Source organism: Lygodium microphyllum, chromosome 14 (genome assembly GCF_053477565.2).
Source record: "Lygodium microphyllum isolate KBCC chromosome 14, Lygodium_microphyllum_v1.1.10, whole genome shotgun sequence".
NCBI classification, from domain to species: domain Eukaryota; kingdom Viridiplantae; phylum Streptophyta; class Polypodiopsida; order Schizaeales; family Lygodiaceae; genus Lygodium; species Lygodium microphyllum.
This window is the reverse complement of record NC_141148.1, coordinates 67,177,954-67,201,925: the sequence shown is the minus strand read 5'-3', so window position 1 is coordinate 67,201,925 and position 23,972 is coordinate 67,177,954. Positions and strand designations below refer to the sequence as shown.

General features: G+C 39.4%; 1 protein-coding gene across 1 annotated transcript; it reads right to left on the bottom strand.

Moving 5' to 3' along the window:
- Window positions 1–17,079: 17,079 nt before the first annotated feature.
- Window positions 17,080–19,814, bottom strand: LOC148025692 (putative xyloglucan endotransglucosylase/hydrolase protein 28). The gene is made up of 4 exons (XM_087692136.1): window positions 19,501–19,814; window positions 18,831–18,930; window positions 18,088–18,290; window positions 17,080–17,675 (listed from the first exon to the last, which is right to left on the bottom strand). The coding sequence occupies exons 1-4, from the start codon at window positions 19,737–19,739 to the stop codon at window positions 17,240–17,242; spliced, it is 978 nt and encodes a 325-aa protein (XP_087548262.1). The 5' UTR covers window positions 19,740–19,814; the 3' UTR covers window positions 17,080–17,239.
- Window positions 19,815–23,972: the final 4,158 nt, after the last annotated feature.

Below are 23,972 nucleotides of genomic sequence, written 5' to 3'. Positions count from 1 at the left end.
TTTATTGATGACTATAGCAGAAAAGTTTGGGTGTATTTTATGAAAAAGAAAAGTGAAGTGTTTGAGCATTTCAAAACTCTTAAAGCTATGGTTGAAAAAGAAACAGGCCTGCAAATAAAATGCCTAAGGTCAGATGGAGGGGAAGAGTACCTCTCAAATGAGTTTGCAAGGTTCCTGCAGGAGCATGGCATAAAGCAGCAATATTCATGTAGTCATACCCCACAACAAAATGGAATTGCAGAAAGGAAAAATAGGCATATTGGAGAGGTATCTCGTGCCATGCTCAATGAAAAAGACCTACCAGATTTTTATTGGGCTGAGGCAGTTGCTACAGCAGTCTACATAATGAACAGGACTCCCACTGCAGCAATACATGGGATGACTCCAGAGGAGAGGTATACTGGTAGGAAACTAGATATTTCTCATTTGAAACTTTTTGGTTGCATTGCCTATGTTCATGTGCCAGATGAGTTGAGATCCAAGTTGGATCCAAAAGCTGAGAAGTGCATCTTTATTGGTTACTCTTTGCAGCAGAAAGGGTATAGATGCTATAACCCTTCTACTCGTAAGTTTACAGTGAGCAGAGATGTTGTTTTTGATGAGATGAGTAGCTGGTATAAGCCAGTAAATGTGATTGATAATGTAGATGCACAAAATGGTAATGCTGCACAGAATTCACAGCAGCAGTCACAAGATATTAGCGGACCTAGAGCGTCCTCTAGCAGTGGTTCACATTCGTTGCCATGGACAGGTAGATTGAGATCAGGAGAATCTTCTCAAAGCAATGCAGATAGTGGTATGCAGGTATCATGAAAAGGAAAAGAGAAGGTAGATCAGCCCATGTTTGATGTGAATGCAGGTCACTCTTATGTGGATGGTGAATCCAGTGGCTCAGAACAGAGCATTGATGATGAGTTGGGTATTCCTTCTATTGTTACACCTGGAGTAAGGAAGACCAGGGATGTTTTGAGAGCACCTGGGAGTGAACCTACTTTGCGCAGGTCTACCAGAGCTAGGTATCCTGTGGATAGGCTGAAATATGATGGATTTACAGCCATTCACTATGCATATATGGTCAAAGTGATACAGGAACCAGAACCCACTTCTTTTGAGCAAGCTATGGGAAAAAAAAAATGGGAGAAAGCCATGGATGAAGAAATGGATGCCTTGGAAGCAAATGCTACATGGGAGTTGATATCTTTGCCTAAAGGTAAGAATGCAATTGGCTGTAAGTGGGTTTATAAGGTGAAGCACAATGCAAATGGTTCTGTGAACAGATACAAGGCAAGATTAGTAGTCAAGGGGTATGCACAAACATATGGCATTGACTATGAAGAAACATTCAGTCCAGTTGCAAGGATGGCAACCGTAAGAGCAGTCATTGCTATGGCTGCATCAAAGGGATGGTCTTTACATCAGATGGATGTAAAGAATGCCTTCTTGCATGGTGATTTGCAAGAAGAGGTATATATGGAGCAGTCACCAGGTTATTTGCATGTTGTTCATCCATCTTTGTGTGTATTCCCCCATTGTGCAAGCAAGAAAGCTTCAAGTGAGACTCCTTCCTTCTCTCCCACAATCTTGACATAAATACCGTCAACACTGCTCTTTCACTCTGTCGTTCGCCCATCGGGATTCTCTTAAAGAGACTCCTTACATGGGTCACATAGTCACAGATGTCCTCTTTTTCCTTCTGCTTGATGTTCATAAGGCGTACTAGTAGGTTATCCAAGTATCCGGGCTCGAAAAATATCTTAATGAAGAGGATTTTCAATCCATTGAAGTTTACTCGCTTCGCGGCATCTAGACTCGTATACCAAGTCTGACCCTTGTCTCCCAAGCAAAGCTGAATGCTTGAGCGTTGAGTCAAGTCGGTGAGACCATTGGCCTCGCAGACCTGCTCAAACTACTCTATAAAGTCGTACGGATTGTCCTGGGGCTAGTACTTATTGAGTTGATTCGCAACCACTGGTATCTTAGACTAGCTCTTGGAGTCTTGGTTCACCCCCAACCCCGCTAGTAGTGACGTGGACAATGCTGCAGTGCTCTGCTTTGCTGCTATGTTGTCTAGCAATCGCTTCGTGAGAAGCTCACTTAGCGTCAAATCTCCTCCTAGTGCTCTCTCATGGTCAGTTTGATTTCTACCCACTAGGTTCAACACTCATTGTATCTCTCTCTTCTCCGTGTTCTACCTCAAGCTCCTAGTCTGCTGGTCCCGGTTGTATTCCATTATGCCTTGCAGTGCTTTGTGGGCTAGTTTTCTGTCCTCCTCTAGGTCGGCTATAATGGCTTCTGTCGCTCTACCATGGTGCTCACACCGAGCGTGAGAGTCATAGCTACTCATCAACTGCTAGATCACTTCTGGAAAAGCTCCTAAGTCGAATTCCTCATTCTCCCTGCGGTCTGAGCTTTCCTCTCACATGGTTAGGTTCTCTTGCTCCACTAATCTGTCGATAAGCCCAAGCAGGTTGCTATTCGCTTAATCCTATACTGGGCTCTGATTGTCCGTCTACGTCTCCACTAGCTGTCGTTAAGGCACTAACTCTCTCGACAACCTACTCTAATAGCTAAACAGCTGCGTCTTGAAAAATTGCCTATTCCTTGAGCCAGAATCGAGTTTCGGCCGTCGAGGTGGCTCACAAAGGTTAGTATCATTAAGATCTAGCTGGGTCTAAAGTAAACTTCCACAAGATGTGCAGCAGTCTGACTTGGCCCAACTCATCCGAGTTACAAGGGGGTCAAGTGGTGACCTTGGACGGCCGAATAGATATGTCCAAGGGCCGAATGACAAAATCGGGCCAAACAACAAAACTAGGCCAAATGACAAAAGTGGGTCGAATGACAAAATTGGACCAAATGACAAAAGTGGGATGAGGGCCGAATACAGGACATCGGGTCGAGGGTCGAATGATAGGTTGGTCTAAATGCTTGATTCGGACGAGCCGAGTGAAGGGTGTCCGAGTACAATGGGCCGAGTGGGTGATTTGTCGGCCCAGGGCCGAATGGTAACTTGTCCGAGTGGGTTGGCCGAGAGCTTAGTGTCCGAGTGGGCCGAGGGCTGAATGGTCTGATTCTAGGACTCGACCCAAACCCAATCCACTCGGATAGGCCGAGCCATGTGTGACGACGGCTGCACCGAGGATGATCTCGTTGAATCTAACAATCTGCACAAACACCAAGCATGCCGCCTTCCAGATCACAACAAATACACAGCAAGGAGGTTTTGATGTACCTGAATCGTGCGAAGAACTCCCCAATGGCAAGGTCGAATCAAATCAATGCTAGAAACATACACACACTCTCTCTCACTGCTATGGTGAAAAATGAGCTCCTCTGTAGTCCCTTAGCCCTTAAACCCCTTCCCAAGTAGGGTTTTGCCATCCCCAATCACTCCCTTGCCGGTATTAATTGTTCCAACCACTCTTTTTTCCCATTCACCCCGATCTGTGCCTATTTTGTCCTGTTTTACAGCAGTAACCCTATGCTTCCCCAAATTGATTTCGTAATCCTATCCTATGCTAAATGCAATCAGAATCAAAAGCAAATGACTAAAAGGATCTCCCCTTCTTTCCCAATCATTAAACAACCAAAATAACCAGAATACTTACTAGTTTCAAAGATCAAAAGACCCAACTTCCTACCTATCTCAAGCTCCGGTTCAAGGATGAATCCCTTACTTCGACGCTCGATATGAGGCGTGCAAGTGCTCAAGCTTGAATCCATTGGTCCCAAAAATGGAAGCAAAATGTGGAAGCTCTCACTCAACTGCCAAGACCCACGAGCCGCTTATTGCTTTAAGCATTCCAAGCGAGCTCTAATGGCTACCTCTCACATAGCCGACGCGCCTTCAAACCTACAAATGTAGTGAGCTTACCTCAATGCCGAAATGAGTTGCCTCCTCTTTCACACACACCGGTAGCTCCACGATCCTTGATGCTAGCTCAAGCACCCTCAAGCCTCCTCCATCAAGCTCCATCCACCATGGCCATGCTTGTGCGAGCAAGGAGAAGAGAGGACAAGAAGAGAAGTGGAGATGGTGAAGAGGTTCACCCTCTTGATCCCTCACTCCCACACACTCACTCCCTCACACTCTCACACTCTCACACTCCCTCCCTCAAGAGCACACAACAAGCAAGGAGAAGGGAAGAAGAGGTCTCTTGTTAGCCACACACCAAAGGATGAGCTTCCATTCACTTTTTGAACTTTATATATACAAGCCCTAAAATTCCATGGGCGGCCACCCTTTTTACATGGCCGGTCGTGGCTTAGGCCCTTTTTTCCATTGTCCTCCTATCTTCCTAGCTTCCTTCCTACCGCCCATCTACCTTTACCAATTGCACGGCTGAGAGCCCAACACTCTTAAAATAAAGCTTTGTGCTCATTTACACGAGTTTTTAGAGTTTTTTGAGGCGCCTTCTCTTTAAAATTGCACTTTCGCCTCCGCTTAGTCTTTTAAGGGCCGCCTTTGTGCCCTTGCTCTTTTTCTGTTATTTTTCTGCTTTTTTGCTTCATTTTTCATCATCTTGAACTGAGGTTAACATACATCAAGTCCAGATCATGTACCTTGGTCCATCGCCTCTTGGGTTCTTCTAATAGATCCTTGAGTGGTTTAAGATCTGTGGCTGGGTTACCGGCTAATTTTTCATCAAGTGCTCTAAGATCCTGTGGAGCTCTCTGTTAAAATACGCGGGATCTAGAGCATGGCAGATGTGGAAGCTATGGAGGTTGAAAGAGGAAAAGGAAACTCATGAAGACATTGACCCTGACAAGGACAAATTGTTACACAAGTGAATTAGGTTCCAAGATTGAGACTTGGACTCATAAACACAAACTTGTGTACTGACAGTGACATGACACTTTGCTAGAAAGAAAGAGTACTATCATTGCATTAGAAAAAGAGTGCAAGTACAATGCTTTATAGGATTTGAGTGGTGGTACTTTCTCCTACTATGCATATGGGATTCTGGTCCTGAGCCCTCACTACTCCTCACAAAGGGACTAAAGTAGGTGTGATTGCAAATATTTCAATACCCCTCCTCAATCACAACCAAAAGTACAAAGCGTATAGAAGCTTTAGTGAAAGCAACACTTGCAAAGTATGGGCACACCATAAACATGGCAAAACGCCAAAGGCTGTCATAAAAAAAGGCTAAGTGTGGGTACCACAAACATGATGGACATCCAAAGGCTGTAGCAAGAGCTGTAGTGCAAGGCTAACTGAGGAGTTTACAAGTTTATCTTTGAGGCATTAGGGCTAGGAAATACAAAACTAAAAAAGTCGTGGTCTTCTTCTTCTTCTTCTTCTTCCTTTGCTCTGTTTTCTTCTTCTTCTTTGACTGCAACTAGATAGGCCTTTTGGGACCACTTTTTAGCATGGCAGAACTTCTCAATGTGTTCTGTCCTTTTGCAGAAGTCACAGAAGAGTTGATCCTTCCTGCCTTTGTACCTATTGCCAACATATAATGCATGCTCATCTCTAGAGGTGCTTGGTTCTTCCTTAGTTTTTAGCTTCTTTTCCGCCTCTAACAGTGATGCCTGGATATCAAAAAGTTCAGGATTTGGCATGTTGATTAAAGTTGTTGATGCATTATTATATTCAGGAGGCAAACTCTTTGGGTTAGAAGTCCTTCCATGTAATTTAGATGTGTGGCAAATGATGAGCTGGACTTCATTTCAAGCCTGAAAAACTCAATCAGGAGACCATACTTTGATGATTTAGATTGTGCACCAAACAAAGTGTCAAGTCTCTTCCATGTATCCTATGAGGTCTCACAATTTTCCACATTGTGGATATAGCTCTCGTCTAGCTCCAATTTGATAATGGCCGGAGCCTTATCATCGTTCTTTTGCCAAGTGACAAAAAGATCCGCATCACAAGGCTTCTTTTCTTTTCCAATGGTAATGGCCCAAAGGCCCTTCTTCATCAGGATGAGTTTGATGCGGGTCTGCCAGGTGTGAAACTCGACTCCTTTGAAGCGAGCAGTTGGAGAGTCTTTGCCCATGTTAGACTTGCAGGAATAGTAGCAAATCAAGTTCAAACTTATCAATTTTAAGTAGTAGAAGAGTTGGTTGAGATGTGTCAAAAGACACAAGTGCTAAGAGCACTAAATGAGTGTCAATGGACACTATGTTTCTTCCTTCAATCCTGCAAATCTGCAAAATCCTTCAATTTCTTTCAAATCCAAATCTTCCCCTTCTTGATTTGATACTCAAAAAGTAGGTTGGAGTGGCAGTGGATTGTTCCAGTGGCAGAAGAGAGAAAATGATGAGATTTTTGAGCTTCAATGAAGTTTGGCTATGGCTTCTTGGATTAGGGTTTTGACCCAGCCTTGGTTTTTTGTTGATTGTGGAAGCTACAGTGGATCATTTTCAAATTTTTTTATATCAAAATGAATCTTGAATGATGGGCTATCAATGCCCTATGGTGTTCATCAACATCGCAACATGTAGCGACAGCCCAGCATTGATGAAATTTGTGGTTGCTGTTCAGAATGTGCTTGTTGCCCTATGGTGTTCAGAATGGCAACAAGCACATTCTGAACAACAACCACAAATTTCATCAATGCTAGGCTTTAGAGTGGACAATGTCAAGGTTTCAAGTGATAGGAATCTTCTCCTTGAGCAAAGGCACAAGTCTCTAGAAGGAAGCTTCCAAAGATATGAGCTCTATGATGAGAAGCTCAAGTGCACTAGGTCCTGTCTGGCTGTGGAGGCCACAAAACAGAACCTGAGAAAATCGACAATGCTGAGTGGTGGATGAGGCAATGTCAAGTTTTGAGATGATACCAAGAAGCATCGGTAGTGGGGGAACACTTCTCTAGAAGGAAGCTCGGTAAGATTTGGCGTGTGGAGTGAGATATAAGAGCTTCAATCTGACAGGGTGTTGCTAGCTATGGCAGCCATGAAGGCAAGCTTGAAGGTGGAGATGGAAAGTGAGTTCATAGACTGAGATTGAGCTGAGTAGAGATGGACCACAGGTGAAGATCTACTAAAATGAGCTAATCCATGCTCAATTGAGCTCTGATACCATGTTAAAATATGTGGCATCTAGAGCATGGCAAATGCAGAAGCTATGGAGGTTGAAAGAGGAAAAGGAAACTCATGAAGACCATTGACAAGGAAAAATTGTTACACAAGTGAATTAGGTTCCAAGATTGAGACTTGGACTCATAAACACAATCTTGTGTATTGGTAGTGACATGACACTTTACTGGAAAGAAAGAGTACTATCATTGCATTAGAAAAAGAGTGCAACTACAATGCTTTATAGGATTTGAGCGCTGGTACTTTCTCCTACTGTGCATATGGGATTCTGGTCCTAAGCCCTCACTGCTCCTCACGAAGGGACTAAAGTAGGTGTGATTGCAAATATTTCAACACTCATTTGTCATTCAGGACATGGAATGGTACTAAGGGTTTGTTCTTGGGCTCACCAACTGCATTGGCAGCTTGTGTGGACTCCTCATTGTCTAAGAATGGCAGATTGATTGTGGCTAACACATGCATCCAATCTTGCTCATCCTCACAACAAGGGATATACTTGGTTAGTGGCCCGTAAGATTGTCTAATCTGAGCGTCGCCCTTCAACATAGTTGAGATGGTGTCTAGGTCGACTAGTGTAGTCTTCCAAGTATCCACCTCCACTCTTACCGCATCTATTTGATTGCCTAGGAAGATCAAACTATTGCCCCTGTCTTCTATGACTCATGTGTTGTGCATCCACTGTCGGCCTAACAAGATATCATAGTCCACTCCTTTCATGACTATGAATTCCATAGAGAATTGAACTCATACAATCTTCAATGGAAAATTTTTCAACACTCTGGATGGCTTTACTTTTGTTTTGTTAGTTAGTGTGATGTTGAACCTAGCATTCTTGACAGGTGGTTTACCCCAAGCCTAGAGTACTATATGGATAAGCACACTAACTCTTGCCCTCATGTCTACAATCCCTTTCCTTGTGGTATCACCTAAAGCTAGGACCGGCAAGATTGCATACATCTCTATGCCTTCTCAAAAATCATTAAGGTGCAAGGACTTCAACACTAAGTGCAGCATTAGGCTCGATATTTGTGTTACTATGTCATGATCTTGCAAATCAACTCCCATTTTCTCTAGCAATCCTTCCACCCATTGCTTTAGCTCCTGCCATAGCGTCGAATCCTACCTAAGCAAATCTCTTAGGCTCAAAATTACAAGGCTGGTCGCTAGCATTATGAGGAGATTGCTAGCCACTTGCTTCTCTCCTAATTTTGCACTCCTTGGCCAATGGCCTAGACTAGTTTGCTAGCCCGTAATGTTCAAGCTCTATCTAGGTGGCACAATTTGTGGTGCAGATGTGTCCCTTGGTTGTGTGGGTGAGACTAGCATGCTTACACTAGAGAGATCATCGATCTTGAATTCGAATATGAGCTCTATGTGATTTAGGTGTTCTTGGGCTCCTTTCACCCATTCCTTAACCTTTTCTATGGCTTTGAGTTGGCTCTTTGGATTGGGGTACTCCCCTACCTCAGTATTCCCTTTCTCAGTAGTCTTTGGGGTGGATGTTTCTGCCTCTATGTTTATGACTTTCTTTCCAACAGGTAGTGTCATTGTGCTCTTGATTTTCAACGTGACCTTTTCTCCACTTTTCTTATTTCTTCACCTACGGCTTTTCTTTTCTATTGTGGCTGTGTCTAGGTTACTAGGCCCTAGCAATGATATTCCAACTTGCTTCATCTGCACATAGGTCATAACATGCAACGGGATAGGCATGGCCTCCCTGTCAAGTGTTTTGACACCAAACATCCCCAATGGAACTGATGGTACAATTGCCAAACTATAGGATGGTTTCCATCTATGGCAATCGGGAAAGATGTGGGTGATTCCACACTCAACGAATCTGAGATCAGCCTTATCTTGATTGGCTTGCTTCCTCTCGGGGCAACATGAAGAGATGTGTTCTGGGTGAAGTCCAACAAGAAATCGGCTCTTGGTTCTACCCTCCTAAGCCTCTATCTCTGCCTCTTTCTAACACCATCAGTGGCACTTGTCAATAGTCCGTGAGAACTAGATTACCCTCTTCGTCATACAAGATGTAAGGGTTCACATAAGGCTCCTCATTGTTCGGCTCCTCCACATAGTGGACTGAAGCATTGCTTGGTGGATGGGTTACATAAGGTCTAGGTAGCCTAGGTATGTGCATCTATGGGATTGATTTCCATCCTAGGGATGACTAGTTTTGCATTGCTAGGTGCCAAAAGGTCTAATGGGGCTCCTCTCCCAAAGAAATTTGGAGGCCTATTCCCTAGGTAAGGCTGGTTGTAAGGCTGTGAGTATAGGAGTTTCCTTAGCCGTTTGCGCAATGCATGGAATCGTGGTTGAACCTACCACAATTAGTGCAAGGTTGAGACCTAGAGTTCTAACACTCATCTAGAAGGTGGTTTCTACCACAATACATGCATTGGACATGTGGGCACATAGGTCCTCTCATCATCTCTTGTAGTCTCGCAAGCTTCACTTTCATCTCTACTAGCTCCTAGTTGCTTGGGCTTGATTGATCGCTAGATGTTGTTGCCCTTTCTGAGGTTCTAGAGTTGGCTTCGTCTTGATTTGAGCTCTTGGAGCTTTTCTCCTTGAGCTAGTCATCCACTCGTATGGCTTCAGCAAAGACCATAGCTAGTGTGTCTATCTGCAAGCTTGAGTTTGTCGAGGCCTTTCCTCACTGCGTATTTCATTGATAAACACGGTGGACACCACTCTCTCAATGGGTCGTTCATTAGTTGGGATTCTCTTATAGAGACTTCGCACATGAGTAACGTAGTCTCTAATGTCCTCTTTGTCCCTCTACTTGACATTCATCAACTGCACTATAAGATTATCTGAGTACCCAACCTCCAAGAATCTCTTAATGAATAGACTCTTGAGTTTATTGAAATTATTGCGCTCTGCAACATCTAAGCTTGTGTACCATGTCCTACCCTTATCACCCAAGCATAGGCCGAAAGCTTGTGAGCATTGAGCAAGATCAGTGAGGCCGTTAGCCTCATAGACTTGCTTGAACTGCTCTACAAAACTATACAAGTCATTACTCGAATGGTATTTGTTTAGTTATTTCACAACTGTGGGGACTTTGATTGGCTCTTGAAGCCCCAAGTAACTCCTAATCCTCAAGCAATGACGTTGCTAGTGCTGCTGCGCTTTGTTCTATCAATTTGTTGTCTATTAGTCGCTTCATGAGAAGCTTGCTTAGTGTTAAATCTACCTCTAGCTCTCTTTCCCTCTCTACATTCGGTCAGGTTTGATTTCTATTTGCTAGGGCTAGCACACTCTAGACGTCTCGCATTTCTATGTCTTGCCGCAATCTCCTAGTCTGCTCTGTTGCTGCTAGTTGTATGTTGTTATGATTTGCAAAGCTTTCTGCACTAGCTTTCTTTCCTCCTCAAGGTCTATTATGATGTCTTCTAATGATCTACCATGTGGTCCAACCTAGTTTGCACATCATATTTATTCACCATCTGTTGGATTTCGACTGGGATTTCAACTGGAAAATCCCCCAGGTCAAGCTCTTCATTTTTGCAGTTTGTATTGGATTCTACCATATCTGCAGTCTCTTGCTCCACCAAGTTGTCAATGAGGTTGATCAAGTTGGGCAATGTCGTGCTCCCAATGGTTTCGATCCTTCTACGTGTCTAGCTTTCCATGTTGCATCTCTCACTTGGTCCTACTAATTCGGGTTCTTCATCACCCATCTAAGTTTGAGGGTTGTCTCCTATTGCTGGGTTCATTCAGTTTATTAAGTTTGAGTGTGTTCCTTCTTATTTATAGGCAATCCTCAATTTACATTCACTCTGTGTGTGTGTGTGTGTGGTGCTCTTTCCATGCATTGTGCAAAATTAGGCTTTCACTTTTTTCAAGTGTACTTCAAGTGTTGAAAACAATGTGGGTGCGAACACAAGACGATAAATACAACTTTCACACTCCAATCTATATTCTCAGTCGAATAGGGCTTTAGAATTAGTCATTGGTCTCTAGGGTCTACTACTTGGTCAAGGTCAATTGGAGCCTACAAGTCAATCTATGGCTCTAAGAGGAGCTAAAAGAAAACATGACTATTAGCAGTCATGTCTAGCCATCTGGCTGCAATTTCTAAGGTCAATTGCACCTGTAAGGCTTTCAGAGTCTTCCCCTATTTGCGGGAGGTGTTTTGCTTTGTCCTGGATGCACTAAATTTGTCAGTTTTTTTCCTGTCTAATTTTTTACCCGATTCTGCAATGTTGTTTGATTTTGCAATGTCTAATCCCTAGAATCAAATGTCCAATTTTCAATCATTCGATGTTTGTGCATCCGATTTAGACTTTTCTGATTCTAGCATCCGATTGTAATGTGTCCGATTTGGACTGGTCCGATTCCTATCCAATTCTTGTGGTTTGATTTCCAGTCCCATGATCCAAGTGTCTAATTCTAAGAGTGATCTGATTGTAAGTGGTCCAAGTGGACGATGGCCGAGCATTCAAATCCGATAATGGAGATGTCCGATTGTAGGCCATCCAATCATCCAAATCGGATAGGGCGAATGTTCGATCGGACGTGCAAAATGTGGTCCGATTGTCCAAACCAATCCTACTTGGTCTAATTTTCAAAATCGAATGAGTAGCATCCGATCGGATATGCCAAGGTAGTCCGAGCATCCAATTGCCCAAAATCGAATGCCCAAGTGTCCCATTCTGGGAATCGGACCCTACGAGCCTTGTCCAATTTTAGTGGCACAAAGGCAACAACAACAAAAATTCAATTCAAATCAACGATTTTGGCCATGCAAGCATGCAATGAGCTCCAAAATACAAGAACGGACACAAAGGTTCACCTCTTAATAGGGACTTGTTACACATGCATAGGTATAGCCTAGTCGTATTGTGCTAGTAGGCATATGACTAATAATTTAATATATTTCATATTTTAAGTGAGTAGGCCATTAGTGCTTGGAGAGACATAGATCTCATGATTTGTGTATTTTATAAAGAGCACTTTGATGTGAAAAAATAATATGTATTAATACTATTGAAGTATGATATATTATTCGTTAATGTGCTTATGCACAAGATTATCTGATATTTTTGCAACCTTCATTCTATAGACTTATGGCTAGGCATTTATTCTATTAAGCCAAAATATGGTAGGAACTATAGATGCTAGAAACAAATGGGGTAGGAACTTGAGCAACAAATAGGGTAGGAACTACAAATGCTAGAAACAAATAGGGTAGGAACTTGAGCAACAAATAGGGTAGGAACGACAAATGCTAGAATAGATATTAGTGGGGACAAGTCACAAGCCTCATTTCCCCATGCTAAGGTGGAGATTTGGTGAAGTGCAAGCTAACAGTATTATACCTTCGCATTTTGGGGACAAATGCTAGAATAGATATTAGTAGGGACAAGTCACAAGCCTCACTTCCCCATGCTAGGGTGGAGGCTTGGTGAAGTGCAAGCTATCAGTATTATACCTCCTCATTTTGTAGATTACAATTTGCAAAGTGCTCCTCCCAATGTAAATCTAAATTTCTTAGATATAAGGACCCCTCACTAGCCAAACCTTAATGAAAGTTCTTCTTATGGACATCTAAACCCTCCCTTGCCTATTGTGACTATCTCTTATTCCACACTCAAGCTCCTAAACTCCACCACTTGTGGCTATCCACTTTCAAATCTTATAGACATTACAAGGGAAAACTACCTATGGGAGCATAGGTTATATTTGGGATAGCACCCACCCCTACCATACCCTACAAGAATCCATCCATCCTCAACCACCCCTACCTTACTAGACTATCATAGGTTACATTTGGGATAGCACCCACCCCTACCTTACCTAGAAGAATCCATCCACCCTCAACCGCCCGTACCTTACCAAAACTATTGTGAGATCTATAGAGAGGTCAATGCAATGGAGATGATTTCTCCTTTTTCACCCCCTTTACTTTCTTCTATCTTGAGAAAAAACTAAAGAAGATATTACATTGAGCATATTAAAGGTTTCCTCTATCTTCCTTTTTCCTTCTATTTATCTCACTCTCTCCCTCTCTTCTTCCCTTGGCTTGTTCACTTTGAAGTAGCCTCCATCCGCATGGGCTACTTCAAATTGCAAGTGGAGGTGAGGGGGTTTGGGGGGGGAGGAGAGGAAGAGAGAAAAGGAGAGAGAGGGACAGAGGGGATTTTTTAGTAGCATTGTTGAGTGTCTTTGATCTTGTTCAACTTCACCCAAAATGCAATAGCCTTTACATTACATTTCAAAGTATAGAAAATAAGCTGATAAACATGAACTGCCCACATACATTCTCTAGATCAATTGTTAATGAAAGTCATTGGTTTGTAAAATTGAGAAAGTGTCTAATAATTGGAGATATGGGGACAAACACCAAGTATCATGTCTTGACAATCAACAACTAAATAGGCCAAAGTGTCAATTGCCCAAGAGATGGTACCTTATCTATAAAGAGAGAACATCACTCAAAGGATGTGGGATTTGGTGAATAAGAGTTGAGTGAGTTGCTTAAATATGTCACATCCTAAATAATAGAAAGAGGACTAAATGAAGTATTTTTCTCATATTTAGGAGACCAAAAAAAGTCATGTGATAGTTTGAAAGGTATAGAGGCAATCTTGGATTTGAATAATAAATTACTTATCCTCTCATATATAGTATTCTCTTTCCTAGTTAGCTCATCTCAAACGTGTAGCCACATGTGTTCAAGATGTAAATGCTTAGGTAGACAATGTCATGGACAGCGTTAATTGGATGTAGTGAGGTTGTAATTTGCAAGATATGTGAGTCCAATGTGATCATGTATATCATATACCATGCTAGTCTACAATGGAAGCTCATGTTTATGAGCCATTTCTTCAAGAGCTACCAACCATCAACACTTGTGAGTTGAAGGTTGAAACCTCACCATGGATCATCCTATGGTTTATTTAAGCTAGTGCCCAAATAAGATCAACCATGAGATTGAACATCAATGGTCTTTATAACTTTTTTTCTATGGCTTTTTCTCATTATCACATGGTTTGGACCATTGTAAATAGTTTTTGTAAAAAAAAACCTACTTTGTTTCATGTAAGGAGACTTTAACCATACCCCAAGATGCTAAGTTGTTCATTATGTCTATTTCCCCCCACCATGGATTTTCTAAAGTCATCACTTCAGAACGTGGGCCACTTTTGCAATCATTTTTGGGTTGCATTGTTCTAAGAACTTAGAATCCAAGATGGATTTTACCTCTACTTTCCAATAAAAAAGAAATGGAAATTTTGAGGTGATAAATAAGACTATTCTTGACCTTCTTAGATCATATACAATTGGCCATTCTATGAAATGGGACCAATATCTAGATGTCTTCCATTTTACCTACAATCGTATGCTAATTTATTTACTAGTCAAACACCTTTCAAAATAGTATGTGGTAAGAAATTACATATCCCTATCTCTACAATAAGTACTTGTGTACCAATAGCAAATGCTTTGGCAAAACAAAACATGTGAAATTTTTACATGAAGTTATAGACAAGATTAAACAATCTCAGCTTAGATACATTGCTTATGCTAATAAAAAGTGAAAGCCTATCCCATTCAATGAAAATGATTTAGTATAGCCACACATTGAAAAGAGAAGGTTGAAATCTATTGAAAGATACTTAAAAATAAATTTACCTCCAAGACAAAATGGGTCTTTCGAAATTGTCCACAAGATTCATGATAATGCATTTTTTAAAGGTATTCTACCACATTAGCGAGTATATAACTCATTTTATATTATTTTGTTTAAATTATTTAAAGGAAATCCATCTATTACATTGGTCATGGATGATCCTCCATTTTGTAAGGAGGATATAGCTTTCTTTTCCAAAAATTAATCTTGATCTTGACAAGACTACTACCCTCACTAGCTAGTAGTATTATAGGTGCTTGGTTAAATATAAGAATCATTCTATTAAAAAATCACAGTAGATTTACAAAGCATCACTTTCTCCTAAAACACAAGACAACATTTGGAAAATCCATTGTCACTTACTTTCATGGTTATTGTGCTAATTTGTCACTTGAGATAGCACACACTCATTGCCTTTCGCATGTGTGCGTGTGCGTGTGTGTTTTGGGGTTTTCTTTTGTTTCTAGCTAGTTTAGTGCACATCTATTGTAGGATGTAGTACTAGCATGTGATTGATCATCTATGCAATTTTGTTTTCCTTTAATCAACTTAGGAAAGTTTCTTTCTTACCCTTGGGAAATGTTATGATAATTAAATTAGTGTTTTATGATTAAATTAATTATTATATTTACATTAAATATTTTTATTTTATTTATTCATGATAGAATAATGGCATACTACACATGTTTATGTGTAACACTAATCAAATTGTGCTAGATGGATGGTTAAGAATCTAATATGTTTCATCTCTTTAGTAAGAAAATAATTAGTGGTTATAGAGACAAATATATCATAATTTTGATATTTACCAAGGAAGTAGTTTGGTGTGTTGAAATAATATTTTTGATGCTATTGATATGCAATGTATTATTAATTAGTGCACTTATGTGCAAGACTACTACTTGGTATTTTTGTAAAACGAATTTGATAGCATTATGGCTTGATATTTATTTTGTTGAGGAAAAAAATGATTTAGACTATAGTATTTGATTTAGATATTTGGATTTTTAAGGAAATGAAGGACTCCTGATAAAAAGGAGCCAAAAGTGGATGTAATATCCTATTTTGAGTAGAAAAATTTTTGAAATATACTAAATGCATGCATGAGGGAGGTGCTCACTCATGTATGGGGGAGGTTATACCTAATGCTATATCATGTATTCTCTTGTCTCTTCTTCTCTCAATTTCTTGTGTTAATCTTAATTTTGATTACCTATTTATTAGTTTATGGTGGAGGCTTTAATTTAACAACATGCACAATTGAGATATGTCCAAATGTACTATATGAGTTGTATTTTATACTAGAATGATTTCATGTATTATGATGTATTTTAGATTCTAAGAGTTAAAATGATTATTTAGCTATAAGTATTTGTATGTATTCTATTCTTTCTCTTTGTTCATGTCTAGACATGAACCTTTCTTCCTTTCCTTTCTTTCTAGTTATTGAGTGATAGTGATTCTAACATTGTCATCTCCTATTGGTAGTCTATTGGATATTAACAAACATTGAGAAATTTCTTTTATATTGGTTACTAATTGGGATCCACCAAAATGTTCTATCTTATAAAAGAATTTCTTGCTATGTTATGAGACTTCTCCATGCTTGTAGACCAAATTGTATGGCCTCCATTGTTCTTAAGAAGATAAGAGAGGTGATTATAAGGTATATGTTGAAAAGCAAAAAATAAGCATTCAAATTTTTGGAAACTTATTTGATCAAAATATGCATAATGTTTCCATCCATTTAAGCTCATTTTATAGAGCATCCAAATTTCTTTAGCTCTTTCTTAAATACCCAATAGTCTAGTAAACTTCTTAATAATTATAAGGTAGGAGAGTTTATATGAGGTATGAGGGCCTACTTGAACTCATGCCTTAAATGCTTGAAAATGGAATATTCAATGAAAAGGTAACTATTCCCTCTCTTACTACATTAGGATCTCATTATTCTCCTCTCAAATCATTTTTAGTCCAAGCACATGTTTTGCTATTTTTTGGGTTGGCATTCATTTTCTACATTTTGAAAATGAGAACAATTAAAAAATGAGAATTCATATAGGGATGCAAAGTGAATTTCAAATTCTCCTAATGATACAAGTGTTGCTACATGCAAGAGTACCCCTCTCTTTTTTACACAAGGATGGTTATAATGTGATAAGTTGCTTCTATATGACTTTAGCAAAACATGAAATCTAGAGGATGAATGATGAGAATATTATTTTCCCCCTTCTTCAAAAATGAAATTATCCTAGCTTTTACTATCATCAGTGCTAATCTATCATGTTAATGCTTTATGATTTTTGCCTACCCAGAATGAGCATAAAGTTTATCTTTATTATTCATTGAAGACGTGTTTGAGGTTAAACAACATTCAAATTACAATCTTATCTCATAGAATCAAATGAGTTCAATTAATAAGGTATAGACATAAAGTAATGCTTGTGAAGCCATAAGCATTCAAAAATTTATTGCATGCTCACATAGGAACATGTAACTTAAAAATATTTACAATAAATCAAGCAACCTTATGGTCCTTGATTTCTTTTGTCTTTAAAGTTCATCATGACCATCATCATCTTTGGAGTCTCGAGATTTGAGTGATCCACAATCTGGTAGAGGATTTGGATATCTTTGTTTGTCTTGACAATAATCATATGTAAAGTAATTTTGTTGCACCCAATCCAAATTTTTCCTTTGCTCTTTGGTCATCTGAGGTGGAACAATGGCTTTATTTTGGAACTCAAGAGCACAAGTAGGTGGTAATGTGGAACTAGGTTGTGGCAATGCACAACCATTTACAATAAAGTTTGAATAGGATGCCATAAATGGTGCATAGGTAAAGTTTGCCCTATATTTTCCTCCATCAGTTGCCCAATCAGATCCATCCCATATTGTTGCATACAAATACATTTGCTTGCTTGGATATGGATAACCAGGCTTGAGTACATTTGGGTATTCCCTAATGAGTATATCATCCACAAAAAGCCTACATCCAATCACCTCAAGATCAATATTGAAAATGCAGAGACTCAACGTGAGAAAACACTTAGTAGACACCAAATAACCTTTACTCAATATGAAAGGAGCTACCTATAGTATTTCATGCTTTAAAAATGATAAAAGGCTGCACTAAGAAGATCATGTGCTAGAAAGGTATGGTATGTTGATAAGTAAGCAAATGATACATGTTCTATGTTCTAACCATGACACTTAACTATTCACATGATAGTACTCACACAAAAACTAAAGGTGCTACAACAAAACCTTCATATAGGGCTACAACTATTCATGTGTTTCTTTCATTACATGGAGGAATAAAGTTGGTTTAAACTATGTACATAACAATTCATGTTAAGGAGGTATATGATGAGAGAACTTGAAGTTAAAAAGGGACTTACATAATGTGTTGAGAAGTCCAAAGAATGCTATAATCATGATAATCTGCAGTTGGGTCAAACCAAAGGCGAAGCCTTTGTTCCCTACCACTTGTGCCATTTGCATAAATGTTAGTTTGAAGAATGTACTCTTCCCCAGGTATGTGTCCAAGGAATTCAAAATCAATCTCATCATGCTGATCGGGATATATTTCAGCATTAGAAGTCTACATGTCCACAAGCCATCCAAGTGAGTGGATATATATTGTAAAAGCAAAAATGTGGCATGCTAGAGAATCCGTACACTAGTGATAATTAAAACTACATTAATGGTGATTAAAACTACTATAATCATTGTGATTCCAACTTCATTTTATATTGAACTTGCATACAAATAGCAATTGTTATGTGATTATGTAATGACTTATATTGTTACCTACTATCAATAATTTATGCCAATTATGTCATGACTTACATGTTACTTTATAGTAGCCAATATACTTAAATGGAGTTATACTACACAGATTGATTCTCCCAATAAATGGAGATAGATTGCACACTTTCAAGAAGTGGAAATAAGTAAATAAAATGATTGAGAAAGTAATCCTTAATGATAGTGCCTAGTAATAGAAAGTAATCCTTAATGATAGTGCTTCGGTAATAGAAATTGTCAAAAACCTTTGTACACTATAGTCGATTGGTAGACTCCCATTGTGTTATAGCATGTGATAGACTAACCAATGAATTTTGAATGAGGGGAAACTTACATAGAAGGTAGTGATGACTCCTGCAGTGTAATCATTTGGGGGAAGCTTGATTGCAGCATTGAAAAAACCGTATACATATGTTGTCTTAGTCTTGAAACCAGTACCTGCAAGCACATATATAATGAAAATGCCCACTTCTATGTTAACAAAAGTGCGCATTCATTTGCTTTGCTTAAACACAATTTAAATTCAAATCTTAAAACATGGAGTTACAATATTGAGGTTTTATACTCTTTCTAATGAAGAAAATCATAGGTGGTAAATAAGAAATCGATCAAATGAATTGGGTCCTTGACTCATCTCTTGGTATTTGCGTGCTTGCATGCATGTACATATGCACACATGTACGTTGGAACTTTATGACACAATCTCAAGGTCAATCCCTTGCTACAATTATCTTGAAACGTAAGCAACAAGAGCTTTGTTGGGCTAGATTTAGAGAATTTGATGTAGTGGCTCCCCAATAACACACATCAAGCACCTACAAACATGTGTGTGTGTGTGTGTGTGTGTGTGTGTGCGCGCGCGCGCACGCGCGCGTGCTTGCACGCATGTGTGGGTGCGGTTAGAAATATGCATCTATATGAGAAAAGTATAGAGTTGAGATAAGGTCAACCTAAAATTTGGGTAAATCAATGGGGGAGAGAGAGAGAGAGAGAGAGAGAGAGAGAGGCCTGAGGAAGCATCGAGCATGATTTTGACATGATTTTGGTCATCTGCAATGATTTGATGGTCGGAAGCCCAAATGTTAGCAAAGCCTTTGTTGTAGAAGGTGCAAGGGAAAAGGCCTGTCAGGGGAGAGGGAGGAGGAGGTGGGGGCTCTAGCTTGCATTTGTCTCCAGAAACCACCACCACCACAAGTACCAGCATCACCATCACACTCCACCACTTTATATAAGAAGAAGCCATGTTGTATTGTTCGTCTATAAGTCCAAAATGACCCTTAGAGAGCCTCCTAACCAAACCTTGTGAGCTACCACTCTATCTCTCTCGTGTATTTATATTCACCCACATACCCCAGGAAAGACAACGTGAAGGAGCACCTAACCCTTGTGACTTCATGATCAATCCATGGAAGTAGTATGTTAATTGCAGGGACACATAAAAATATTGTAAAAAGAGAAAATAATATGGTTGGCTCGTCAATTCAAAAATTTTGATAATGGATGAACTCCTCCTGTGTCTCGATCATGATGGGGAATGGTTTCGCTCCCATTAAGGCGCTTACATGAAGGCTTGCTTACTCTATCCGATCGTGTCCCTTACAAGCCACGCCTTGGTTTTGGTCGCTTTTCTTCGTGTCTCGAGACTCACAATTTTATATCTCTCACTTATCGTCATGCTACAACAATAGCTTGACGTCTCTGGCATGTATAGCCCAAGATGCTCCTATTATAATCATCAACATGTACATAATTTTATACATACATACATACATGTGTGTGTGTGTGTGTGAATAATAAATTGCAGTAATGATACATATGATATAACCATACGTTGATTCAATCATATGTGTATTAATTATAGTTATTGATATATTAATAACCATTTAGGGTCAATTTGTAAGAAATTTGTATTCATTTATAGTTATTGATATGTTGATCATTATAATAAGAAGTTAACAGTAATTATACACATGTGTACACATATGTATAGCCCAAGGTGCTCCTATTGGCAAGGCTCAAGGCATCACCTAGGGTCAACTAGCCACTACCGTCATGCCCCCAAAAGTAAAAAACACCCTACCCCCACTAGGGTCAATTTAGTAAGAAAATTGTACGGAAAGATGCATCTACCTTAGCCACTTAAAATCTTCATGAAACATACATAAATCTAACGTGAGTCAAAACGAAAATTGAACTTAGCAAATTTTTTTATATTTTGGATTTTATAAGACCCTTAAAAAGTGCATCCTTTAGTGTCTTTTGGTCCTTCATTATCACTCTTTGTGAACCCTTCAGTGATACCTAGTTCATTATCATAGTTCAAGCTTAGATATCTAGTATCATTAAAGCTATGCATAATCAAATATCTAGAGATTCCATTGAAATTTGGCGTGTCTCTTACTATCTATAATATTATCATTAAGACTTTGATAAATGTACTTCCAAGACCATGATATTGACTTCCCAATTAGCAATAATACCATAATCCCAAGCCTAAATTGTAAAAGAAAACAACATCTCACTTTTCAGTAAGTTTGATTGAAGAAGGGATCATTCAAGGTTAGGAATAATATAGATGTGGTTAAAGAAGGGGCCATTCAAAGCTAGCAATAATATGGTTGATAAATTATTAAGCTTTTTTTAGGAGTGTCCTATACATATACTATAGAGATAGTGGCAAAGATACTTCTAGAACCCCCGAACCTTTCCAATCCTACATGGAAATAACAAGATAATCCCATGCCTAAATTGTAAAAGAAAATGTTGCCAATAAAAATTACAATTGCTAACTTCACATTGAGTTTGATTGGCAAAGGTATTGTCAAAAGAAGCTACAAATAGTTTAAAAGCTGCGAATAGTATGGCTAATAAATTACTAAGATTTTTTGGAGCACTAGGTCGCATGCATGCACGCACACACACACATGCACGCATGTGCACACATGCGCACGCACACGTGCACACACACACACACACACACACACACACACACACACACACACACACACACACACACACACACACACACACACACACACGAGAATTGCTATTAAAAGCATGAAGGTAGGTATATATGTAGCATACCTAGTTGGCAATTCCAAAAAAGCTTAAGAAATTATTAGAAAATTTTAATGTGCATGGTTGTCTATACTATTGGTAGCTTTAAGCAACCCCTTCTTCAACCAAACTCAATCATAAATTGGAAATTTCAAAAGTAATAGTTTTATCTTTTGTGCGCGTGCGTGTGCGTGTGTGTGTCCACCAGAAATGCATGTTATTAGAGTACCTCACTCATCTCCTACTAAGACCCACTACCTAGCCTTGAACTATTCATCCCCCATAAATGTGCTTCAATATTAAATGTGCATTTCTCCCTTTGCATATTGTGATGACTTGAGTCTATTATGCAAGGCTAGACATGCAAAGGTCACATTGCACACGAAACTAGAGGGCTTGAATATATATATATATATATATATATAGAGAGAGAGAGAGAGAGAGAGAGAGAGAGGTTTTGTCTTCTACAGGATCGCAACAATCTCTATATATCTATCTCCCCCCCCTAATGAATCACAACAATGTATTATGCCATGTCTACATGGTAAGATCCGTAAGCAAAGGGAAAAAAACATCGCTAAGACATATGGGCATAGTTATTAGGTATATTTAAAGACAATAGTATGTTAATTACTTTAGGTTGCATGGTAAGATTGATGGTGAAGTTGTAGTAAAGGAGCACAATTGTTGTGTTGTGATCATGTCACTCTAAAAAAGCTACCAATACTTGGCATATATTTAGTCTTTTTAACAACCATCTCAAGACATGTTCACACCAATATAATGCAAGATGTGGCCTTTCAAGTTGGTGCACATGCCCACACTCACCTTAGTGCTACCTCATCACAAAAGCAAGCTCCTCACCCCTATAGCTCCACCTTTTGTGCCATGGCCCCTTCTTGATTGTGCAATAGTTCATGATCATGCTATATTCGACCACTAAACTAAAAAGCTATTGAGAAATATGCAATTATACCCATGTGACAGCCTCTTTGTATGGAGCAGTGGGCAAGGAAAATACTAGCAGTCTAGGAAGAGTTCCTAATCCCATAAACATAGTGTTGCAGAATGCTACTTATGGAGCTTCTATAAAGCATTGTACTTGACTATCATGAATAATCCAATATCATGATGCTTTCCTCTTTCAGTTAGTATCATTGTCATTGTCATTCTCATACACAACCTTGCAATAACCTCAAACATAACCTTGGACATATTGCAATAACATGGACATATTTCATTATTCCATCTCCACTTAACATGGATATCTTTGCTTGAGGGGAACATGGACATGAAGACCAATGCAAGCAAAGACCATAAAGAAGAAGACCGGGAAAGAGAAGACCAAGAGGACCATGAAGAAGAGGACCAAATGATCAATACAAGTAAACCAATGGAGAATGAAGACCAAAATATCTATGCTAAAAGAAAATCCAAAAATGAAGAAAACCACAAGGGCCTATCGATCCCTGACCCAAATTTTTACTAAACTTTTTTATTGTATGTACTTGCCATTAATGCTCCTCGCATACGCCTTGTAAAACTCCTCATGTAAGCCTATGCATAATAGCCCCTGCACACTTAGTGAGTCCTTGTAATAGCCCATGGATGTTAGCCATGTTTTTTGGTACCCACACTTAGTCTTTTCTGCAACAACCTCTAGTGTTACCCACACTTAGCAAGGTTCTACTCATGACACTCTCTGTATACTTAGTGCTTTCTTTATTGTTGTGATTGAGGAGGGGTGTTCAGAAATATGCAATCACACCCATGTGACAGCCTCTTTGTATGGAGCAATGGACAAGGAAAATACTAGTAGTCTAGGAAGAGGTCATGAATCCCATAAGCACAGTGGTGCAAAATGCTACCTATGGAGCTTCTATAATGCATTATACTTGACTATCACTTTCATATGAGTAATGCAATATCATGATGCTTTCCTCTTTCAGTTAGTGTCATTGTTATTGTCAGTCTCATACACAAGATTGTCTTTATGAGTTCAAGCTTCCATCTTGGAACCTAATTCACTTGTGTAATAGTTATCTTCTCTTCAGTCTATGTCAACATGAATCTAGCCTTCATCTTCCACCCACCATAGCTCCCACCATGCTCTAGATCTATTCTTTTAACAAAAGCTACTATAGACACATGCTATAGATGCACCTTGAGAGGCATATTTATCTATGTGCCGATCTACACATCTATACATGCATCAAACCTATAAAATAGCTACACTCATAGATGCACACATGAATGAAAATTTTGATTAAAAATTCAAAATGTTCATGCTCTTTCATCATTACTTTTTAGAATAAAGAAAGTAAAGATAGCATAGCAAGGTGCAATAAGGAGAGCAAGGCAAAGAGTGCGACATCAAAAAGATAGAAAGGAGTGTGCAACCCCCATTTGGCATTTTAGG

Bases quoted from the DNA above. Each gene is read 5' to 3' on its own strand.
- LOC148025692 (XM_087692136.1), bottom strand. From the start codon at position 19,739: ATGGCTTCTTCTTATATAAAGTGGTGGAGTGTGATGGTGATGCTGGTA. The intron at 18,931-19,500 runs CTCTCTCTCTCT...GCTTGCAGGTAC, and splicing joins CTCGATGCTTCCTCAGGCCT to TGGTTTCAAGACTAAGACAA. The intron at 18,291-18,830 runs GTAAGTTTCCCC...GTGGACATGTAG, and splicing joins GAGTCATCACTACCTTCTAT to ACTTCTAATGCTGAAATATA.